The sequence below is a fragment of the Calcarisporiella thermophila genome (genome assembly GCF_041956535.1).
Source record: "Calcarisporiella thermophila strain CBS 279.70 unplaced genomic scaffold VTP21scaffold_4, whole genome shotgun sequence".
Classification (NCBI taxonomy): Eukaryota; Fungi; Calcarisporiellomycota; class Calcarisporiellomycetes; order Calcarisporiellales; family Calcarisporiellaceae; genus Calcarisporiella; species Calcarisporiella thermophila.
The window spans coordinates 1,056,730-1,077,327 of NW_027192194.1; the positions used below are offsets into that span (position 1 = coordinate 1,056,730).

At 43.8% G+C, this 20,598-nt stretch overlaps 6 protein-coding genes across 6 annotated transcripts; 3 read left to right on the plus strand and 3 right to left on the minus strand.

Moving 5' to 3' along the window:
- Positions 1 to 182: 182 nt before the first annotated feature.
- On the minus strand, positions 183 to 4,610 carry VTP21DRAFT_8711 (uncharacterized protein; the record flags this gene model as incomplete). Its single annotated transcript, XM_069399592.1, has 18 exons — positions 183 to 977; positions 1,044 to 1,150; positions 1,227 to 1,312; positions 1,392 to 1,645; positions 1,710 to 1,829; positions 1,906 to 1,965; positions 2,023 to 2,103; positions 2,171 to 2,299; positions 2,360 to 2,588; positions 2,642 to 2,738; positions 2,810 to 3,008; positions 3,080 to 3,156; positions 3,217 to 3,319; positions 3,403 to 3,481; positions 3,545 to 3,739; positions 3,807 to 3,989; positions 4,052 to 4,262; positions 4,334 to 4,610. The coding sequence occupies 18 exons, from the start codon at positions 4,608 to 4,610 to the stop codon at positions 183 to 185; spliced, it is 3,282 nt and encodes a 1,093-aa protein (XP_069254993.1).
- A 505-nt stretch (positions 4,611 to 5,115) lies between these two features.
- Positions 5,116 to 9,336, minus strand: VTP21DRAFT_8712 (uncharacterized protein; the record flags this gene model as incomplete). Its single annotated transcript, XM_069399593.1, has 10 exons — positions 5,116 to 6,039; positions 6,104 to 6,517; positions 6,601 to 7,076; positions 7,138 to 7,507; positions 7,570 to 7,661; positions 7,729 to 7,957; positions 8,021 to 8,204; positions 8,261 to 8,328; positions 8,401 to 8,967; positions 9,025 to 9,336. 10 exons carry the CDS (start codon positions 9,334 to 9,336, stop codon positions 5,116 to 5,118), a joined length of 3,636 nt encoding a protein of 1,211 aa, XP_069254994.1.
- A 563-nt stretch (positions 9,337 to 9,899) lies between these two features.
- On the minus strand, positions 9,900 to 11,639 carry VTP21DRAFT_8713 (uncharacterized protein; the record flags this gene model as incomplete). Its single annotated transcript, XM_069399594.1, has 1 exon — positions 9,900 to 11,639. One exon carries the CDS (start codon positions 11,637 to 11,639, stop codon positions 9,900 to 9,902), a length of 1,740 nt encoding a protein of 579 aa, XP_069254995.1.
- Positions 11,640 to 12,331: 692 nt separating this feature from the next.
- On the plus strand, positions 12,332 to 15,940 carry VTP21DRAFT_8714 (uncharacterized protein; the record flags this gene model as incomplete). The annotated part of the gene is made up of 3 exons (XM_069399595.1): positions 12,332 to 12,575; positions 12,662 to 12,861; positions 12,929 to 15,940. 3 exons carry the CDS (start codon positions 12,332 to 12,334, stop codon positions 15,938 to 15,940), a joined length of 3,456 nt encoding a protein of 1,151 aa, XP_069254996.1.
- A 486-nt stretch (positions 15,941 to 16,426) lies between these two features.
- On the plus strand, positions 16,427 to 17,458 carry VTP21DRAFT_8715 (uncharacterized protein; the record flags this gene model as incomplete). The annotated part of the gene is made up of 4 exons (XM_069399596.1): positions 16,427 to 16,509; positions 16,569 to 16,643; positions 16,711 to 16,792; positions 16,871 to 17,458. The coding sequence occupies 4 exons, from the start codon at positions 16,427 to 16,429 to the stop codon at positions 17,456 to 17,458; spliced, it is 828 nt and encodes a 275-aa protein (XP_069254997.1).
- Positions 17,459 to 18,575: 1,117 nt separating this feature from the next.
- VTP21DRAFT_8716 (uncharacterized protein) lies at positions 18,576 to 20,385 on the plus strand (the record flags this gene model as incomplete). The annotated part of the gene is made up of 6 exons (XM_069399597.1): positions 18,576 to 18,653; positions 18,740 to 18,841; positions 18,911 to 19,166; positions 19,229 to 19,351; positions 19,416 to 20,004; positions 20,079 to 20,385. The coding sequence occupies 6 exons, from the start codon at positions 18,576 to 18,578 to the stop codon at positions 20,383 to 20,385; spliced, it is 1,455 nt and encodes a 484-aa protein (XP_069254998.1).
- Positions 20,386 to 20,598: the final 213 nt, after the last annotated feature.

A 20,598-nucleotide genomic window follows, 5' to 3' on the forward strand; every position in this document is an offset into this window, starting at 1 on the left:
TTTTCTCTTTTCTTTTCTTTAAAAAAAAAATAGCAAAATAAAATAGAATGAAAAGTAAATTACGTATATTAAGCGGGGAAATGAAAAAATTAACATACATAGGGTTTTAGCATACAGATGAAAAGGAGGTAACAGATTAAGTATATCTAAAAGCTACAATATAAAACTCCGTGGATCACCCATTATTCTTCGTCATCCTCGTCGTCCTCTTCCTCGTCGTCATCGTCCTCCTCTCCTTCACTGCTCAACAGCTCCTCCATTTCTTCCTGTAGCTTTGCAATTGTCTCTGCCTTTTTACTTCTCGGAGTATGCCCCCGTTTATTGACCGCCTGCACCTCTCTATCACGCTCTGCCTCTTCTTCCTCCTCATCCTCGTCAACTTCTTCTTCATCCTCCTCCTCTTCCTCACTCGACTCTTCAATGACACGTTTAATCCTATTGGATTTAGAACTTCTTGGAGGCTGCTGTCTCTGCGGTGTTTTCTCTTTAGCCTGGTTTTCGTTTGCCTCTTCCTCCTCTTCTTCCTCTTCTTCCTCCTCCTCGACATCTTCCTCATCGCTCGACTCTCCTGATGGCTCCTCAACTACGCGGTTGATTTTATTCGATTTTGCGCTCCGAGGAGGTAGTTGTCGCGGAGGAGGGGGCGTCCTTTCTTCCATATCCGACTCACTCTCCTCTTCTTCCGAGGAAATCTCTTCTCTCACCTTCTTGGTTCTATTAGATTTTGCGCTTCGAGGAGGCTGCTGTTTGGGTGGCGGGGGCGTTTTGTCCTCATCCTCATCGGAGCTAGTATCCTCCTGTTCCGAGTCCGATAATGTCTGGAGGAAATTGCGGATCTCAAGGAATTCTTCACTGCTCGCAAACGCATCTGTCATGTCAACACCAGAGTAGGAGGAGAGCTTAGCCATAAGTCGGTGGATTTGTGTCTCGAATTTGGTGAAGGCATTGCGGGCAATAGAATCCGTTATTGGGCGTTTCTAGATCAAAAAAGTGAGTGCTAGATTAGTTTACCTTTGAAAGAAGGAAAAACAAGAAAGAAATACCCGTTTTAAAGAGGCTGATAAAAGAATAAGCTTTTGCAGCTGTAACATACTGGCTTCTTCTACCCATAGTCGGTTGAGAATCTGACATAGGATTTTTCGTGACGCGGCTAAGCAATATAAGGTACAAGAAAATCGTATTCAGTGGAAGGGGCCGATTGAGTGAAAGTTGCAACGGGTACTCACCACCTTGCTCGACAAAAATTCCCTTCAATATCTCAATTGCAATGTCTGCCTGGAGGCCTTGGTTCCCATTCGCTTTCTGATTAAAACTATTGAATTTCCGTGACAGGGATAGCCCAGTCAATAAAGATCGGGTCAAAATACTCTCCCCCAATAGTGGCCACTTACTTGATAAGCTTTCTTGGGTCTGTCCAGTCCACCAGCTGCGATCCTATTTGTAGCGGAGGCACCATGCTCTCTTTGTGATGCTTATGCAGCTTGAAGACATGAAGTAGTACGGGCACGAAGATTTCAGCCATGACTGTTTGGTTCTCCGCGGAGGAATGGCAAAATACGGGCACGAAGTAAGATAGGCACTGGCGAAGACGGAGGTTGGAAGCAGTGCCGGGGTCAAAGTACAGGATCAACATGGTACGCAAAAGCTATTGCAGAGCATCGATTTTAGTGCATACAAGAATGTGCCGTTGGCGCGTCATTCGAACCTACCTTCTCCTCTCGCATCATTTTGGTAAGCATTAGCTTGGCGGTTCCCTCGACCGCAATTGCCTGGAGCTCAGGAGTACCTTGCTCGAGCACGAACTTTAGCATTTTGCGAATATCATTGGGCTAGAAAGCAATGGTGGGTCAGCTTTCACTTGGCTTGGGCAAGAAGATAAAAAAAAACACGAAGAGAAAAGAATACCTGGGCAGTTTGGGCGGTAATGGTGCTGTATCCGTAGGCCATGATGATATCGAATACAACCTAAAATCATGAAACGTTAGCGAAAGAAAGCAATGAATGCACGAAATAAATCGGCACCTTGAGACATTTTAGTTGGAGATCGGCGTGCCCATTGAGAACACAGTATATAAACATCTGGATATTTTGGAATGCAAGCGTCTACATGGTAACAAATTTGTTTTAACACAGAGAACGCTCAATACTGATGGAGGGCGAGGACACTCACCCTGTCTAGAATGCAGAAGAGTCCCAAGCAATAAAGGCCCTCCTCCCTCATGATGGGCTCCATGCTTCGAACTGCAGGAATCACCAGCTCGCTCAGCAATCCATAGAGGGTTGAGTTATCGCACAGAGGCTACAAGATGGCACTCAGTTAAAAACTCAGTTGCAAAATAGATTTACATTTTTTTGCTACCTCTTCACTTTTCTCCAACATCCTTCGAACGATCAGCAGGCACTTCAAATGTGCCAGCGCCGCCGTTGCAGCTTTCTCCTCCTTGGTTTTTTCATCCTCCTCCTCCTGGTCTCTATCGAGATCACTTGAAGCCTTTCGTTTATTCGAACCCGGGCTTATGTTTTCCTGGTCGTCTAACGTATCTTCACTTGTTGATTCGACAATTTCCGATATAATTTCGACCATAAGTCTGCGTGAACTGTTAATAAAGCAACGAGAACTGGACACGAAAAATAAGCTTACCGAGTAAAATCCTGCTCTTTTGACGATAGTTTTCTCATAATATCAACGATGCTCTCGACATGATCATCGGGGGTGTCGGGTAAAACAAGAAGTTCCCCTATAGCGAAGAAGGAAAAGAAATATTTAACAAGAATCCTTATTCAAACTGGCATCAATGAGTAAACTTACGAAGTAAAATGAACATTTTACGCCGTCCTATCTCGTCCGAGTAGTCCAGCTGTTTCGCGATTTGTAGCAGTTGCCCTACGATAAATTCATAATCCTCATGCAAATCTTGGTCCGTCTCCTGCATCAGATTACTATATTTCTGAATATAGAAGGCTTGGCGTGTTACTTCGGGCATCACCTGGTCCATTTTTTCCTCCATCTTGATATCAACACGCGTTAGATTGTAGATTCAGATCAAGAAAGACAAAAGTCATCCTCTATGGATAGTACCTTGTTATCCTTTAAGTGCTGGAATAATACGCGGACCAGGAATGCGCTTTCCGTTGTAAGGTTATCCCAGAAATTGACTATCAAGATTTGAGCCACTTAGCAAATCACATCTACCGAGAAGCACATAAAGAGCCTACAGTCCAACTCAAGTCCTTCAATGATATCTGGGCGTGATTCAAAGAACGCCAGCAAAACGGGCTCGGCAACCTCTTTATTCGTAACGTCTAAACGTTCCAAGAACTGAATGGTGGAAGAATCAAAAACGCAAAATGGAAGTATTTTAGGGCATTGGAGCATATGGTCCAAAGAGTCATTTCACAAACCTCAAGCAAATTACTATTTGCATGTTCGATCCAACTTGATGTCAACATTTGGGCACATGCTTTCTTCACCGGCTGATCTCTGAAAACGTCATAAGCGATAAGTCAATTGGCTATAATACACTTTTTGTAAACTGTGAAAAACCTGTCTGTCAGCCCGTTGAGTAGCACCTGTTCTCGTTGAGATAGATTTAGCATTCTAAAGTCGACAAGTTCGCTCAGGGGGTGAAGAAATACAGCACGTCGAGTGATCGCATCAATGTCACGAGAACGTTCTACTATTGAGGGGATGGTGTCCTGGTTGACTTCAATATTATTGAGAACAGTACGACGGACCTCGCTAACGCAAAAGACCAAATAATATTAAAACGAATAGTCAAATCCAAAGTCAATACAAGAATCCCTACGCGCTCGGGTCAAAGCGAATCATATGTGTGAGCCGCTTCGTCACAATTTTATTCTCTAATGTGCCTTCTTCATCAGTTTCCTGTAGCCGCGTAAGTGCGATAGCAGCTTGTACACGAATAGCCGCCTCCTTGTCTCGCACGCGTTCAACAAGAGCATTCTGGAGTTCTTGGAACAAATCTTCGCTATTGCAGATATACATATATATAACTACTGGAGGTAGCTCTATAATAGTAGTGACACTCACTCTATCGCTCCCAACAAACTGACGCTTAGAGCTATTAGCTGACAGACCCGAAGTCGCACGTTTTTGTCTTTTGCATGCATACCCTTGAGCAGATGTCTGACCAAGAATTCAGCCGTGCGAGATGAAGGAGTCTCCTCCTCTTCATCGTCATCCATAGGCTCTTTCTCCACTTCATCACCATTTTCCTTCCCGTTCGTCTTGCTTTTTAGATCTACATAAACAAGAGAGTGTATACAATTCTACTGTTGGACTAAACATAAGCTGGCAGTGGTGGTTGCTCACCCTTCTCCCGGCTATACTGCATGAAAATTCCCAAAAATTTTACAATCTTCTCCGCAAATGGATCACGCCGTTTGACAGCCAAAATTCTGTTAATGTTACGCACAAGCTCTGAATGAAAAGCGTGCTCACCACGCTCACCAGATGCATTAAGGCATTGTTCCTGGATTTTGCGCAAGGCGACTGCGTAGTTACGTTGCGATGAAGCGCGTTGACACTCTTGAAAGATAACCGGAATGGATTGTGAGAGTGTGGGTAGGGGATCTTTTTTGGGCACCATTACGATGATAGTAGCATTGAATCTTGATCTATTGGTTTTAACGCGTCCTTTTTTTTTTAAAGACGAAGTGTGGCTTGTTGATTCTTTAAGAATACGCGTTTCTTCATATAATACAAAATCGATCGAACATCCAAAGTCTAAGTACTAAATTTTGAGTAATTGGAATCGATATAGACTAAGGAAAAAAAAAAAAGAAAATAAAGATAAAAACAAACAGCAAACAATAAAAGACCTAAATAAAACACATGGAGAAATAGTATCGGAAAGAGAAACACAGTTTAGAACGAATACAATCCACATGAAAGCAGGATAGGGAAATATTTAGTGAATAGAGGTAATAAAATAAGAACTGACAAGGATAGGAGAAGTAGTATCACAAATAATATAGAACATCAGAGAGTAATAAACACAGTGTAGTTTTCTCGTTGCTTGCCGAAAAATTTCTTTTAGAGTAATAGATGGTAAATATAGGAACGATCCCGAAAAAGGCTCCTTTGAGCAGCCTTCACACTATCCAAATCTTCGTATTATTGGACTTGGCCATACTCCCGCTCGCAAGGAAGTGTCGCCCACTTTCATCCCCACTCGAGCTACACGCCAGCGCAGCAACCACTCCCGTCTGGGCCTGCGGAACGGGAATGGGATCCGTACCTTCCTGTGAACCGGCCATTTTCCCGCCGGTTTGCCCGGCACCCTCGAAATTCCACACGTAGATCACCTCATAATCGCCGAAGGCAACGCGCGGCGAACCCGAAGCGCCTCCACCAAGGAATGCGCAGCTGCTAATTTTACCCGTCTGGGGCTGGTATTGATTGACAATCTTATAGTGGGTCGTTTCCCAGACACAGATGATATCATCTGATGATGTGACAAGATAGGTACCATCCGCTGACCAGTCGATCGAAGTGATATTTTTTAAGTGCGGTGCGGATATGATACGTGTCGTGGTGTTTTCCGCCGCAATGCTCTCATCCTTACACGTATTGATATCCACTATGGACAAGGTCGTGGCGAATGCAGCGGCGACTACCGTACTCGACAGGGGGCGGAAACGCAACGGATTCGCTGGAAAACCGGATTTGGTGGTGGAGGACATGCGAATCGTTTTGACGCACTTAGCGGTTATCACGTTCCAGACTTTAAGCTCTCCCTCCGCGTCTAGCGAGATGAATGTGTCGCTTCTCGCAATAGGGCAAAAATCAACCGCTTTGATCTCGGCATTTCCCGTAAAGACAGCCAGACAGGCCACCGTTGGCGCTCCGGATTTCAGAGCAGTGCCTAGGTCCCAGAGACGGATACTGCGATCATGCGATGCAGTGATCAACAAATGGCGTTCATCGGGGCTGAATCGTACAGCAGTGATCTGCTGCGAGTGGTGCCCCTCTAAAGTGAACCGAATGGATTTCTCCTGGACCGACCAGATAAGAACCTAGGAGTCAACATGGACAAATCAGCACTGAACATCTCACATCCCGACGATTGAGCATTCAAACCTTTTTGTCTAGTCCAGCACTTGCAAGCCATTTGCCATCAAAGGAAAAGGCACACGCATTCACCTTGTTCGAATGTCCAGCGAGATCAGCGTATAGTTGCAGAGGAAGCTTGTCGCTACCCGAGAATTGGGATCCGTTGCCTCCCATACCAGCCATATTGGCGAGAAAACCCCCTCCTGACCCAAATATATCTACCTCTCCTAAACCATTGGAATCGTCGCCGCCCGTAAAAATATCAGAAAAATCTCCCTCGCCCATCATTAATCGATCCAAATCCTCAACAGAAGAAAGTTTAAGCGCAGGGTTGGCTGCCGCAAAATTGGTAGCATTGTTTGCGACGGAGGGGTTTGCGTTAGCTCGGTCCAAATTTGGTGCATTGGGCACGGAAGCGATATTTTTTGTGGGCGATGTGTTCTATAATGCAAATAATATTTATCAATGATATATCATAGATCAATACCAATAGTGCATTCACTAAGCATCAATTCAATAAATACCTGGGGTGGTTCATTGGGCAATCTATCATATTTCTGCTGGTCTTGGCCGTGTGAAGTATTAAAGCTGGCTTTACGATTTTGCTTGGCTCCCTTCTTCTCCTCTTGTGGCTGACCTTGAGGATGAGGTGGTTGACGGGACTGCCCTAAATGGGGCTGTTGTTGAGGTTGAGATTGTTGCTGGGATTGTTGAGGAGAGGGGTGCTGGGCATTAGCTATCTGTTTCTGAAGAGCGATCTGCTGGTGCTGCTGGGCCAGCATCTGGGACTGCTGACGCTTAATCGCCATTTGTTGATTTGACATAGCAAACCTCTCATTCGCCATTGTTGCAGCATTAGCCTGTGGGTTTATATTACCGGAATGGGGACCAGAAGTATCCGGCGAACGCATATCTGGCACAACCGCATTACCCCCTGAGTTCTGTCGCTCACGTATCATCTGGGCGTTTGCCATCGGTGATTGAGGTTGTAAATTGTTTCCTAATTATGCATCGTCATTATTAGTCGTAAGATCTTGAATTGAGTCGGGCGAATCACAAACCATTAGCCGCCGCTTGTGCCATTTGCATCATAATGTACTGCTGTTGTTGTGGCGGTAACCCAGCTGACATTTGCATTGCTGTTATTTGAGATTGACTCAAGCGTTGCTGTTTCTGCTGCTGGTGCTGTTGTTGTTGCGGCTGCTGCTGTTGCTGTTGCTGTAAATGCTGTTGTTGTTGTTGTAACTGCTGTTGTTGCCGCTGAAACATTGCCGCTTGGAATTCAGCAATGGCCTGGGGATTCATCTGGTTCGGCATTGGCTGGGGAATGCCTTGGGAGTTCGGTGGCATCATTCCCATTGCTGCCTGCTGTGGATTCATTCGAGGATTTGACATTGCTCGACGCATCTGCAATTGGTGCAGGTATTGTTGCTAATAAAAGAGTTTGCTCAGCAATAGTTAAAAAAAAAACAGAAAGAGGTTTTCTTTTAAACCTGGATATTTTGCATGCTCTGCATGTTTTGAGGAGACTGCGGGTTGATGGGGTACCCTCTAGAGAGCATTTGTTGATTCGGATTCATATTGGCTACACATCCAAAGATAAAAATGAAGAGGATACTCGCGGAAAAAAAATAAGAGCTAGAAATACATACGGTCAGCCATGAACTGCTGCATAGGATTGACAGGCATATTCGGAGTACTAGGCGTTCCAGGAACACCTGGGCTCATGGGTAAACCTGGTGTTGTTGGACCGTTCATTGGAGCGGGACTATTCGCATTCGGCATTACAGGAGTATAAGGCACAGAGTTTATACGAGGGCGTTTTGACTCAGGGGGGGATGCACTAGGTTCGTTGTCAATACGTTCAGAAGACCGCCGTTTCTACAATTGGAAAAGCATGTTCATTAATAAGATTTTAATTTTCAGATGAATGTTTTTACTTACTGCTACCTGGGGCACTGGAACATCACCTTGGTGGGAAGGATTACGAGACCGAACCTGTGCTCGTTGCATTTGTGCATGGTGTTGCTGAGCCTGCTGCTGAATTTGATGCTGTGCTTGCTGTTGCACTTGTTGCTGTGACTGCATCACTGGTCTCTGAAATTGTTGCCCGGGCATACCACTAACGCTTTATATAAATTTAGAATACATACTTGATGAATTGTTTAAGGCTGGAGATGTTACCTGGCTCGTTGCTGCATGGTTTGCGCGTTTATTTGAGAAAATTTTTTCAGTTGAGCCATGAACATTTGCTTTGAGAGGAAAAAAAAAGGGTAAAATGGAAAATTAGATTGCGAGCACATCAATTGCGCGACAAAACTTACATTTTCTTCCATAGTTAAAGAGCCTGGGTCACGTCCCGCCAAACCAACATCCTGTAGCGCCTGCTGAATCATTTGCTGATTAACAACAAACCCATTTTGTTGTGGCATTTGTGGTGTACCCATATGTGTCATTATATTTCCATCGTTGCCCTGCGCGGTTGGTACTCCTTGGTCAGTACTACTTCGAACCATCACTGGCGACGAGCTGATATTTGAAACTAGTTGCTGGGGAGGGTGAGATGAAGTTGGTGTTTGTGGGGTATTTGTAAATCCGCCGTCGGCTGATTGCATGGAGCGAGAAGTCTGAGAAGAGGGTTGTTGATGGAGTGATGTTGGTGGCTGAGTGGGTTGGGATGGCTGATGCTGCTGAGACGGAGGGGGTATTTGCTGGAGAGTTGAGGAAGGAGAAGATTGTGTTTGTTCCTGCTGCTGCTGTTGAACTTGTTGCTGCTGCTGCTGCTGCTGTTGCAGGAAAAATTGTTGCTGCTGTTGAAGCAGTAGTCGCTGCATATTCTGTTGTATTGCTTGCTGTTGCATTCGCTCCCGCTGTGTGCGCATGTTGCTAAACTATTTTGCAAAATTTCAAATTAATAGCTGCTCTAAATTTCAGATTTCAGCACTTACATCGACATATTGTTGTGCATCCCTGCTCCCTGTTTTAGTGACTTTGGCTGCGAACAAATCCCAGAACACTGACCACCATTCAAATAAGAAACTCTGAGGCATATCAAATGGCACATTTTCGTCGCGAATGTTTGCATCTTGCTTTAGGGCATTAGCAGCCGCCATAAAATTATGTTTTACACAGTAATCATAAATATACAACTGTAGAGCTTGGTGCGTCCGCAGATCTAGGCCTGTCGGTCGCGTTAATGATGAAGACTGCGACGTGGAAGGCACAGAAGATTGCGGTTGCCTAAATTTCAGAGTAAGCATCGAGCAAAGTCCAAATTAGTACGAGAAAAATGCAACAAGATATCAAATTATTTTCGGGTTATTTTTCTTAAAAATGTCGATGATCTGTTGACAAGCGGGAGATCGAGAAAAATGTACCCGAAAATAACAGAGGTGGCAATAGAAACTTACATCATTGCGAAAGCTAATTAGTAACGTAAAATATTACGATTAGGCCTAAGCGATTACAGCAATTGATCAATCATATATAGAGAGCTGTGATTTGGGAATAGACGACTGTCAGTTGATATTTGTGTAATTCTTTGCTGAACACGATTATTTAACTCGAAATAGAAGAGGAACAGACGAAGTCTGGGGTCGTAGAAAAGGGTTCTCACAGTCCGGACGTCATAGATTTTCGTCACTAATTTTAGCGAAAATTCGAATTTCAATAGGTGAATTTAAATCAGAAGGTATAGAAATACAGCAAAATAGAGAAAATCAACCAAATATATATATATGTATACGCATAGGATAGAATAAGTAAAAAAGAAAACAAATCTATAATACACAAGAGCAGAATGAAAAAGAGTTAAAAAACGCGTTCAAATTAACTCCTCTATGTCTCCATTTTCGCCTTGCTTTAGCACCTTTTTAGCCCATTCCTTCACAACTTTTACATCATCCCACCGCTCTCTTTCTCGTAAAAACCAGAGAAGTGTATATAAAGTTTTTCTATCCACCTTTACATTATCATCCCCAACCATTTCTGTGGTCACTATATAGATAGCTTCGCTATAGCACCCATGCCTGCATAAGCACTCAATGTATGAACAGTAGTTATTCTCATTGCGCGGAAAATGGCTCTCCCTTAACTTTTTCCATATCTCGCGTGCGCGTTTCAGGTTATTATTGTGTCCGCACGAGTCAAGGACAATGGATATGCTTGCATTGTCAACTGGAGCACCGGCGACCTCAAGCGAATCCCATAATTGAAGCACAGTCTCACCTCGACCACACCAGTTATAGGCATCCATTAATGCATTATAAAGGGGGATTTCCAATTCCACCCATGGATCCATTCGCAATTGCTCGTGAAGCGCCTGCACAGCCTCAATATCACGCACCTTGCCGCAAGCCGCAATAAGCGTCGTATAAAGATAGCTATCTGGTCGTAATCCGGTACGGCGCATCCCGGCAAAAACTTGGCGAGCCTCAAATAATCGTCCTCGTTTAATCAATAAAGAAAGCATCGTCGTATACCCTTGCGGATTTAAATATATTTTTGAATATTTAAGATCGTAGTAAAACTGCAGCGCCTCGTCCACGTGTCCACTGCGAATGTAAGCGGCAATCAAAAAGGTGTAGGTGAAGGGATCAGGTTGTATCTCAAGTCTGAGCATGGTTTTATAAACCTCCAGAGACTTCTCGTACTTCCCGGCTTTACCAAACGAATCAATTAGTGCATTACAAAGTATTGCGCTCGGCTTTTCGCCATTATCCAATATTAACTGAAATATAGAATAGGCACGGTCGATGCGGTCAAAATTAAGGAGGTTGTGCACGAGATGGGTATATATCTGGGTGTTTGGAGACACTCCATCATTCTGCATTTGTGTCAATATGTCGAGCGCGTCGTCCAGGTTACGCTGTTGTATATGTGCATCAATCAGCAAAAAATACGTAACAACATCCGCTCGCAAGCCAGCCTGTTGCAGCTGTTTAAAATAAGAAATCGCCAACTCTGGTTTATTGCAGCGGAGACACGCATCCATCATTGAATTATAGGTGACACAGTTGGGAGGAATACCCTCACGCTGCATATTTTCAAAAGTTTCCTGGGCAGCTTTGTAATTACCTGACTTGCTGAACAAATTGATTAAACCGCTGTATGCATAGGAATCCAGCGCGAGACCAGAGGATTGAATGTCACGATAGATTTTGGATCCCAATTCCGGATCACCAAATTTTGCACAGCCAGTGAGTAGCGTACTAAAGGTGAATACATCTGGTTTTAGTCCGGAATCCTTTAGCTGTGCATACAAACGCGTTGCCGTGTCTACATCACCCTTCTTCAAATATAGGTCGATCATAGTGTTGTATGTAGTTACACTGGGCTGTGATTCACTGACCATCAAACTAAAAATCTTCCATGCCCCAGCAGTGTCTTGCGAACGCTTTAAGACGCTAAGCATAGTATTATAAGTTACGGTGTTTGGGACTATCCCAATTTTTCTCATACGATCGAATATTTGCATCGCTTTGGCGGGTTGTTTATGCAATCCATACGCATAGATAAGTGCGTTATACTCTAGATGGCGCGGTTTCATCCCGAGTCTTTGCATATCCTCTATTATCCTCTGAATCAATTCTAGATCGCGCTCATTTTTGCTTTTACGAAGTAATAACAAAACACCCCGATAATGGCCACGAGTAAGCAATTGCCTGTCGTCTGTTTTTTGGATGACAGAATATGCGGATCTAACTATTGCAATATCTCCCTTTGATAGCGCGTGCTCAAGTTTACAGATGGATTTTGAGCTTAATACATCATGCGGCATAGATGCGATACTAGTTGCATGCGAATTGCACCTTCTAAGTATTAAGTTAGGAACATTGTTGGTGTTGAATTGCAACGGATTGAGGTAATAGGATGGCCGATAACAAATGTACGTAGTATTAAAATTTTGCCACGATGCGGTACACCATGCCGGTTTTATTAAGATGCGCAGAGATGCGCGCATTGTCTACTTATATTAAGTCTCTGGACTACCAAAATTACCGATGTGACTTTATCACTTGTGACTGCTAAGAATGCTACGCTTCAACACTTGTTTACTGTTTCGGGATCGTAAACACTTTTCGAATTGTGCTTCCACCTCCAAAGATCCTCAAATTCTTCATTAGATTTTAAGTGGATCCCAGAAAGGGGAGGCATGAGCAAATTATAATTGTAGCATACTCTTAAATTCATACTCATTCAGTTTTCTGGTTTACTTGATTTTCTCTCTCGACACAAAAACGCAAAAATAATACTATGCCGTCAACATTTCATACCCTAGAGCGGGAACGTTTGTTCCGCAATCCCCCGGATAAACACTACGGAGTACCTGCATTACAAGGAGTCGTTGCACCCCATATTGAATCGTTTAATTCGCTCTTCGAAGACCACGATCGCGATGTACCTGGTCTGCTTGAGTTATCCATTAGAGACATTGGGAATAAGGTCGTTTTTGACAGTAGAGGGGAAGATGGGACCGCACAAGGAAACAGAATGAAGAGTAAATTTTATTTTTTGAAGATTTTGAAATGAGTAATTGGTGCTGAAATGCTGATGATATCTAACCACAACCATTTATTTTTACAGTTTGGCTTGAAGATTTACAAGTTGCGAAGCCTAGCTATTCAACGAAAAAATCAGTCATAAACAAAGTATTCCCTTCTGAATGCCGCGAGAGATTGACATCGTATACAGGAGCAATGAGAGTTAAGCTGTGCTGGAGCGTGAATGGAAATCCACCGTCACATGAATATAAGGACCTCGGTCAACTTCCTATCATGATAAAGGTAAATATTAAATGTGCCACGTGTAAGTGAAGGTTCTATGTGTTATAACTATGACACACCTATTTAGTCGTCTCGCTGTAATATTCAGAACTTCTCTTCTAAGGAGCTTGTTGCTCATAAAGAGGAATCTGAAGAGATGGGTGGCTATTTTATTGTAAATGGTATCGAGAAATTGGTGCGTCTACTGATTGTTCCTCGTCGCAATCACATTACTGCACTGATTCGTCCCTCACTGGCGAACCGTGGTCCCTCGTACACCCATTATGCTGTCACAATGCGATGTGTTCGCGAAGACCAGACCTCACAGTCTATCACCCTACACTATCTTAACGATGGCAACTGCATGCTACGGTTTCACTGGCGCAAAGCTGAATACCTTATCCCTGTGATGCTCATTTTCAAATCGCTACTTGATGTGAATGACAAGGAAATTCTCGATGCAATCCTCCAAGGCGATTTTGAAAACACCTTCTACACTGATCGCGTTGAGATGCTTCTTCGAAGCTTTAAATCATTTTCACTGTATACACGTGAGCAGTGTCTTTCTTACTTAGGGGAAAAATTCCGAGTAGTTATGGGGTTCCCAGAGGATTGGAGCCACCGTCAGGTTGGAGAGGGTCTATTAAAACAAGTGGTACTCGTGCATCTGAGGGAGCCAGCAGACAAGTTCCGATTGCTGGTGCTTATGATCCGGAAGTTATACGCCCTTGTTTCAGGAGAATGCTGTGCAGATAATCCTGATTCTCCACAACACCAGGAAATTCTGCTTGGTGGACACTTGATTGCGAACATTATCAAGGAGAAGCTCGATGATTATTTGAATACAATCCGAGGTGTCATTATGGGTGATGTGAGAAGGGGTACTCAAGGAGTAGATTTCTTTGACAACAAATACATGTCAAAAGTTATCCAAAAGGTCCCCTCTGACATTGGTCAGAAGCTTCGTTATTTCCTTGCAACTGGTAATCTTGTCTCGAACACGGGTTTGGATTTGCTGCAAACAACAGGCTTTACTATTGTTGCTGAGAAGCTCAATTTCTACCGCTACCTTTCTCACTTCCGCTGTGTTCACCGTGGAGCCTTCTTTGCTGAACTCAAAACAACCTCTGTACGTAAACTCCTCCCAGATTCTTGGGGCTTCCTTTGCCCTGTCCATACCCCTGATGGTGCTCCATGCGGTCTCCTGAACCATCTCTCGCACACTTGCAAAATTATCACTAAGCCACTTAATGTCTCGAAGATTCCGGCCCTCCTTGCAACGCTCGGTGTCTCACAGCCAGTCACAAAATCAATGTCAATGAGCCGACCTGGTTATGTACCAGTAATGCTCGACGGTCGCGTAGTAGGTTGGTGTACTCCAAAGCAGGTGGAGCAAGTGGCCCGTACCCTGCGACTTTGGAAAGTGGAAGGACATCCCAATATCCCGCTCGATCTTGAAATTGCACATGTTCCGCCATCACATGGAGGAGAATACCCAGGTCTTTACATGTTCTCCGGCATGGCACGGATGATGCGCCCGGTTAAATATCTAGCCAATAACCGTACAGACATGGTTGGATCTTTCGAGCAAGTCTATATGAACATAGCTTGCTTGGACGAGGACGTTGTACCAGGCGTGACTTCTCATCAGGAGTTTGCTCCGACTGACATGCTTTCTGTGATTGCCAATTTGACACCTTTTAGTGATTTCAATCAATCTCCGCGTAATATGTATCAGTGCCAGATGGGTAAACAATCCATGGGTACACCCTCTACTTCTATCATGTATCGCACGGACAACAAACTCTATCGCCTTCAAACTGGTCAAACACCCGTTGTGCGCCCAGCACTTCATGACCATTACGGCATGGACGGCTTCCCGAATGGCACAAATGCAATCGTCGCTGTCATCTCCTACACTGGCTATGATATGGAAGACGCTATGATTCTCAACAAATCTTCCCATGAGCGTGGTTTCGGGTATGGTACTGTGTACAAGTCGGAGATTGTGGATCTAGGCGAACTGCGGGCTCGAAACGAGCCAATTACTAATCATTTTGGGCTCGGTCCTGATGCACCACGCACCTGGCGCGAGAAATTGGACCGAGATGGACTGCCTTATGTCGGCGTTCGTTTGCGTGAAGGCGATCCGATATGCGCCTACACGAACGATATTACGGGCAAGACTTCCATCAAGAAATACAAGGGTATGGAGGAGGGGATTGTAAGTGAAGTGCGCCTCATTGGGAGCGATCGCGGTGACACTGAGCTACAGAAGGTGCATATCATGTTGCGAATCACGCGCTCTCCCATCATTGGTGACAAGTTCTCTTCTCGGCACGGGCAAAAGGGTGTTTGTTCGCAAAAATTCCCAGCTGTGGATATGCCGTTCACAGAAAGTGGGATGCAACCAGATGTGATCATTAACCCTCATGCGTTCCCCTCGCGTATGACTATCGGGATGTTTGTCGAGAGTATTGCAGGGAAAAGCGGAGCCTTGCATGGAATGGCACAAGATGCCACCCCATTTAAATTCAGCGAGAAGTACTCCGCGGCCGACTTCTTTGGAGAGCAGCTATTGAAAGCCGGCTACAACTATTACGGAAATGAGCCAATGTATAGTGGTGTGACTGGTGAAGAGCTGCGCGCAGACATCTATATTGGAGTTGTGTACTATCAACGCTTGCGTCACATGGTTTCTGATAAGTACCAAGTACGTACCACGGGTCCTGTGCACAATCTCACGATGCAACCTATCAAAGGCCGTAAGCGTGCAGGAGGTATTCGCTTTGGTGAAATGGAGCGTGATTCATTGCTTGCCCATGGTACTAGTTTCCTTCTTCAGGATCGCTTAATGAACTGTTCAGACTACACACAAAGCTATGTCTGCCGAAAATGCGGCTCGTTGCTCTCCCCAGTGACGGCGCAAGCTCAGACCAATGCACCTGGAGACCGGAATCCTCCAAGGAGAGAAATAGAGTGCAGAGTTTGCCGTACGGGTCAGTATATCGATTTGGTAGCCATCCCATATGTATTCCGATATCTGGCTACAGAATTGATGAGTATGGGGATAAAGATGAAACTAGAGGTTGATCCATAAATTTATATCTTTTTACCTCCTTTTATTTTTATCCTACTTTATTCGTGTTTTCTCCCCTGAAAATATTTCAATAAATTACTTATTTTTGTATAAAAAGCAAATACCGAATTCCAAGAATATAAAGTTGAATATACTGATCATTTGTGTTTGACATCATTATAATTTATTTTGCCACCACCACTACCCCCCTCCACATTCTAAGTATTTGTTGATATTAGGGAAGTCGGAAAATGACTAGGATAATCTACATAAATGCACTTTATTTAGACTGAAGAAAATATCCATTGTCTAGACCATAAGCTTGGTACCCACATCAGCAATAATGCTGCCAGTTTCATTCTAGCTCTCAGTCCTGACTCTTGCCAAAATAATGTGGCTTAGCAACCCGCAATTCCCGTAGCACGCGTACAGTATATCGAACCCCTAAAGCTTCCCTAGACGAAGTTCTTTAAAATCATTTCAGATCTGTCGTAAAAAAATTACAACATGGCAAGCTTGATAGAGCAGATAACTCAATTTTCTTCTAAAGCAGAAGATTGGCTTGATACAATTGGGCAGCCGCTAAAGCCGTAAGCTCTCGCATTATTTTATGGTTATAATTTGGTTTATATATATTATCTAATTCTAGCCACATGCCCGCCATCGGCCGCACTCTTATTGTTATTACATTTTTTGAAGATGCTTTTCGCATCGTCAGTCAATGGTAGGTTCTTTAACTCTTGCTGTCATTTTCCTGTGTAGGCTCTTCACAATGCAATTTATTGTTAAAGGACCGACCAGATTTATTATCTCCAACGCGTTCGCCTTTTCCCTTGGGGACTTAGCCATTTGTTTTTACTACTAAATATTGTGGTTAGTGCATTTCACATAGACTTATTACTAAAATCATTCCTCAGCAATTATTGTTATTTTTTTGGGACATGACTTTAGACCATGCTCACATGCTCCATCTTAGTTATCGCAAAGAAGTATCCCGAAATTGCTGTTGGTGGTCTACTGGGCGTGGTGATTGCGCAAGCAATTGGTTATGGGCTTCTCTTTGACATCTCCTTCTTCCTCCGCAATATCTCCGTAATCGGTGGTTTGCTTATGGTTCTCTCAGATTCCCTCTCTCGCCGTCGTCGTATGTTTGCTGCTCTACCCTCTCTTTCCGAAACCGACCGACGCAAGTACTTCCAGCTCGCTGGACGAGTCTTTCTTATTTTCTTGTTCTTTGGGTTTGTTTTTAACGGTGAATTCACGATTCTCCGCATGGCGATTGTCAGTGTGAGCTTAATTGCCTGTGTGATGGTTGTGGTCGGATTTAAGGCTAGATACAGTGCCATGTTTTTGGTGCTATTCTTGTCGATATTCAACGTGTTAATCAACAATTGGTGGAGCCTGCATCACACTCACCCAGAACGTGATTTCCTGAAGTATGATTTCTTCCAGACGCTTTCAATTGTTGGAGGGCTAATGCTGCTTGTTAATGTTGGACCCGGAGGAATTAGTCTTGATGCAATGAAAAAAGAGTTCTAAGTCTTAAGCCTTGTATTTTTTTTTTTTTCTTCAAACCAAATTTCAATTCAACTGTGCAAACTAGTTGCTTCTGTGCAATACAAACTATTTCCTATTTGCCTGTGAGTAATAGATAAAAGAGACAAATAAAAGGAAGTGTCGACGAAGTGAAGACCAACAAATACAGCGGACAAAAGAAGTCGAACATATAGGTCAAGTTTTCAACGCTATACTGGTCCCCGCTAGAGTGACCGCCACTCAATTCTCGCGGGAGAAAACCGGGTCTATATTGTTATTGAAACGAGTTTATTAATATGACCCTTTGCTGTTAGGACCCGAATCTCTTGAGGCTTAACCAGCGGGCCCCCGCAAAAGAGAAGTTTTCGCTTCGACCCGATAAGGAAGAAAGACAATACATTTCAAAGGCATCCTTTTATGAAGAGTGACTAAGCATTAGAGAGTAATTAAGAAGCCTTATCTTAGACTCCGGCCTTTTCGAACCTTCCTCTCGAGGATCAACCACAGGACTCACATGGAATGGTCCATGTAACACTGTCGACGACTGCTCGCGTGACTTTACTCCGAGCCACGAATGGGAGCAAGTGCCACAGCAAACAAACAGCTTATTACGTTGTAGAAGACTATTTGGAAACAGCGGGCAGATTCGGACATGGCAATTGGAGATGGATTTGAACACTGATAGAGAATGATTTGGCTGACAATATGTGAAAAGGCTCGGATCCAGAACAACTAAATGAACACTGAAACCGTCAAATCCTGAGGATATAGAAAACTAGCTTAGCAATAGGCTTCATTGCACACTAGATCGTTTACAATTGTCTACGAGAATGAGCATCAAAACAGACGAGTATAAGATCTGAATGGCAGGCATTTTCGATATCAAAATTTTGTCACGTGCAATACTTAATGGCTGATCGTGATGTTTTACTTGCGGGTGATATCGCTTGTTTAACACTGGCCATTCAACAATTTATCTTATCTACTGGTTCCGAAAAAAGAGATATAATATCTCTATATCTTGTCTTAAATACCCCTTATTTTTACCCCTATTATCGCACCTCTATTCTAATTCTTTAACTTTTCGTTTTATCCTCTCATCAAACCATAATACACAAAAATGGTAGACTTGCCACCTGCTGTCAATAATGGAGACGTCGCTTGGGTTATCGTTGCAACAGCGTTCGTTTTTGCTATGGTATGCTACCACCTCTCCTCCCACCTGGGATACTTTTCTCGGCCTATCTTTACTAATTTTTGACCTTGCTGTTCTTCTCTCGCCAGCATATTGGACTTGGATTTTTCTATGCGGGTTTAGCAAGGGCCAAACATGCATTATCTCTCATGTTTCTCATGCTCCTATCGGTTGCTGTCGTATCTCTTCAGGTAAAATATTATTATTGATGCTTCGATCGACCAGTGCTTTGTGTCTGAAAGTATCCACCCTATTTTTAGTGGTACCTTCTCGGCTACTCATTGACTTTCTCAGAGACTGGCTCTCGCTTTATTGGAGATCTAACTAATGCAGTGGGCCGGGGTATTGGCATGAAGCCGAATTCACTCGCACCGTCCATACCCTCGTCGATGTTCTTCGTCTTCCAGCTCATGTTTGCATCTATCACTCCTGCGCTAGCGTTCGGTAGTAGTGCGGAAAGAATGCGTATTGCTCCTGCTATTGTATTCTTATTTGTCTGGGAGACACTTGTCTATGGTAAGCCTAAATAGGTTAACAATAAGAAAACTTATATGGTTTAAATAAGAGCCACCCCATAGATGTCATTACTTCGTGGGTATGGGGACCCAACGGGTGGCTGAAAGCACTAGGAGTGATGGACTTTGCGGGAGGAACACCTGTCCATATTGCATCGGGTCTTGCCGCCGTCGCCTATGCGATTGGTATATATCTCAACACTTATTCTTTCAAGAATTCCATCTAACTTTTTTCTGTTTCTGTTTTCAGTGGTTGGCAAACGTCGTGACTATGTAGACTTCAACGTCCCACATTCCCCGTCTTTCGTCTTCCTCGGAACCGGTTTTCTTTGGTTTGGTTGGTTCGGGTTTAACGGTGGCAGTAGCCTTACGGCGGACGCAAGAGGTGTTCAGGCTCTTATTTCAACCCACCTTTCCGGCTGCGTTGGAGGACTTGCCTGGATATTGATGGACTATCGTCTTAAACGCAAATGGTCTATGATTGGATTTTGCACGGGCGCCGTAGCTGGCCTTGCCACCATTACTCCTGCTTCCGGCTATGTCACATCCGCATCCTCCCTTGCTTTTGGATTTTTGGGCGGGATCATCTGCAATCTAGCCGTCACTTATAAGCACAAATACAACTTCGATGATGCATTGGATGTGTTTGCAGTTCATTACGTAGGAGGAATCGTTGGACTGATTTTGACAGGAGTATTCGCTCAACGCGACATAGTTAGTCTATCATATCCACCCGGTGCAGAGGTTCCTTTGGGTGGTTGGCTTGACGGAAACTGGATGGCTGTGCCTATCCAGCTTGCTGCCATAGCCAGTGTCTCGGCTTGGTCATTTGTCGTTACGTAAGTCGAACAGATTCAAAGTGTTATTTTCGTGGTTTACTTGAATTGATGAGATGTGCTTCTTCTTTATACAGATACATTATTCTTTTTGTCATGAACAAGATCCCTGGACTACATCTTCGTCTCTGTGATCAGGAAGAAGCCATGGGAACAGACGAAGTAGAAATCGGAGAGAAATGCTACAACTTCTCCCCTGCTGATCTTACCTTACTGCAAGAGAAACTTTTGGAGACTGGAGTCCTCAAACAGTTGTTATCAGCAGGGCCGCACTCCATGCAGAGTGTCAGCAGCCAGGAAGACGCAGATACAATGGCTAGCGAGAAGGAAAAACATCATGCTACCCATATTGAGGAGGTGAAAAAAGAAAACGGAGATGTTTAAATTATTCCCGACATTTACTTGTAATTACTTTTATTTATTAATATTTTTTATTTCAACTGCATGGATTTTTTTTCTTCTTTCCCCACTCTTTTATTTGCCTTTTTCGTGCGGCTCAGTCTTGCGTAGTGTCCATCAGCATAGGAAAGAACACGAAAATGGAAATAAAGCATTATCATTAGACACTAGACAGTATCTCTAAAAATAATTGGACCT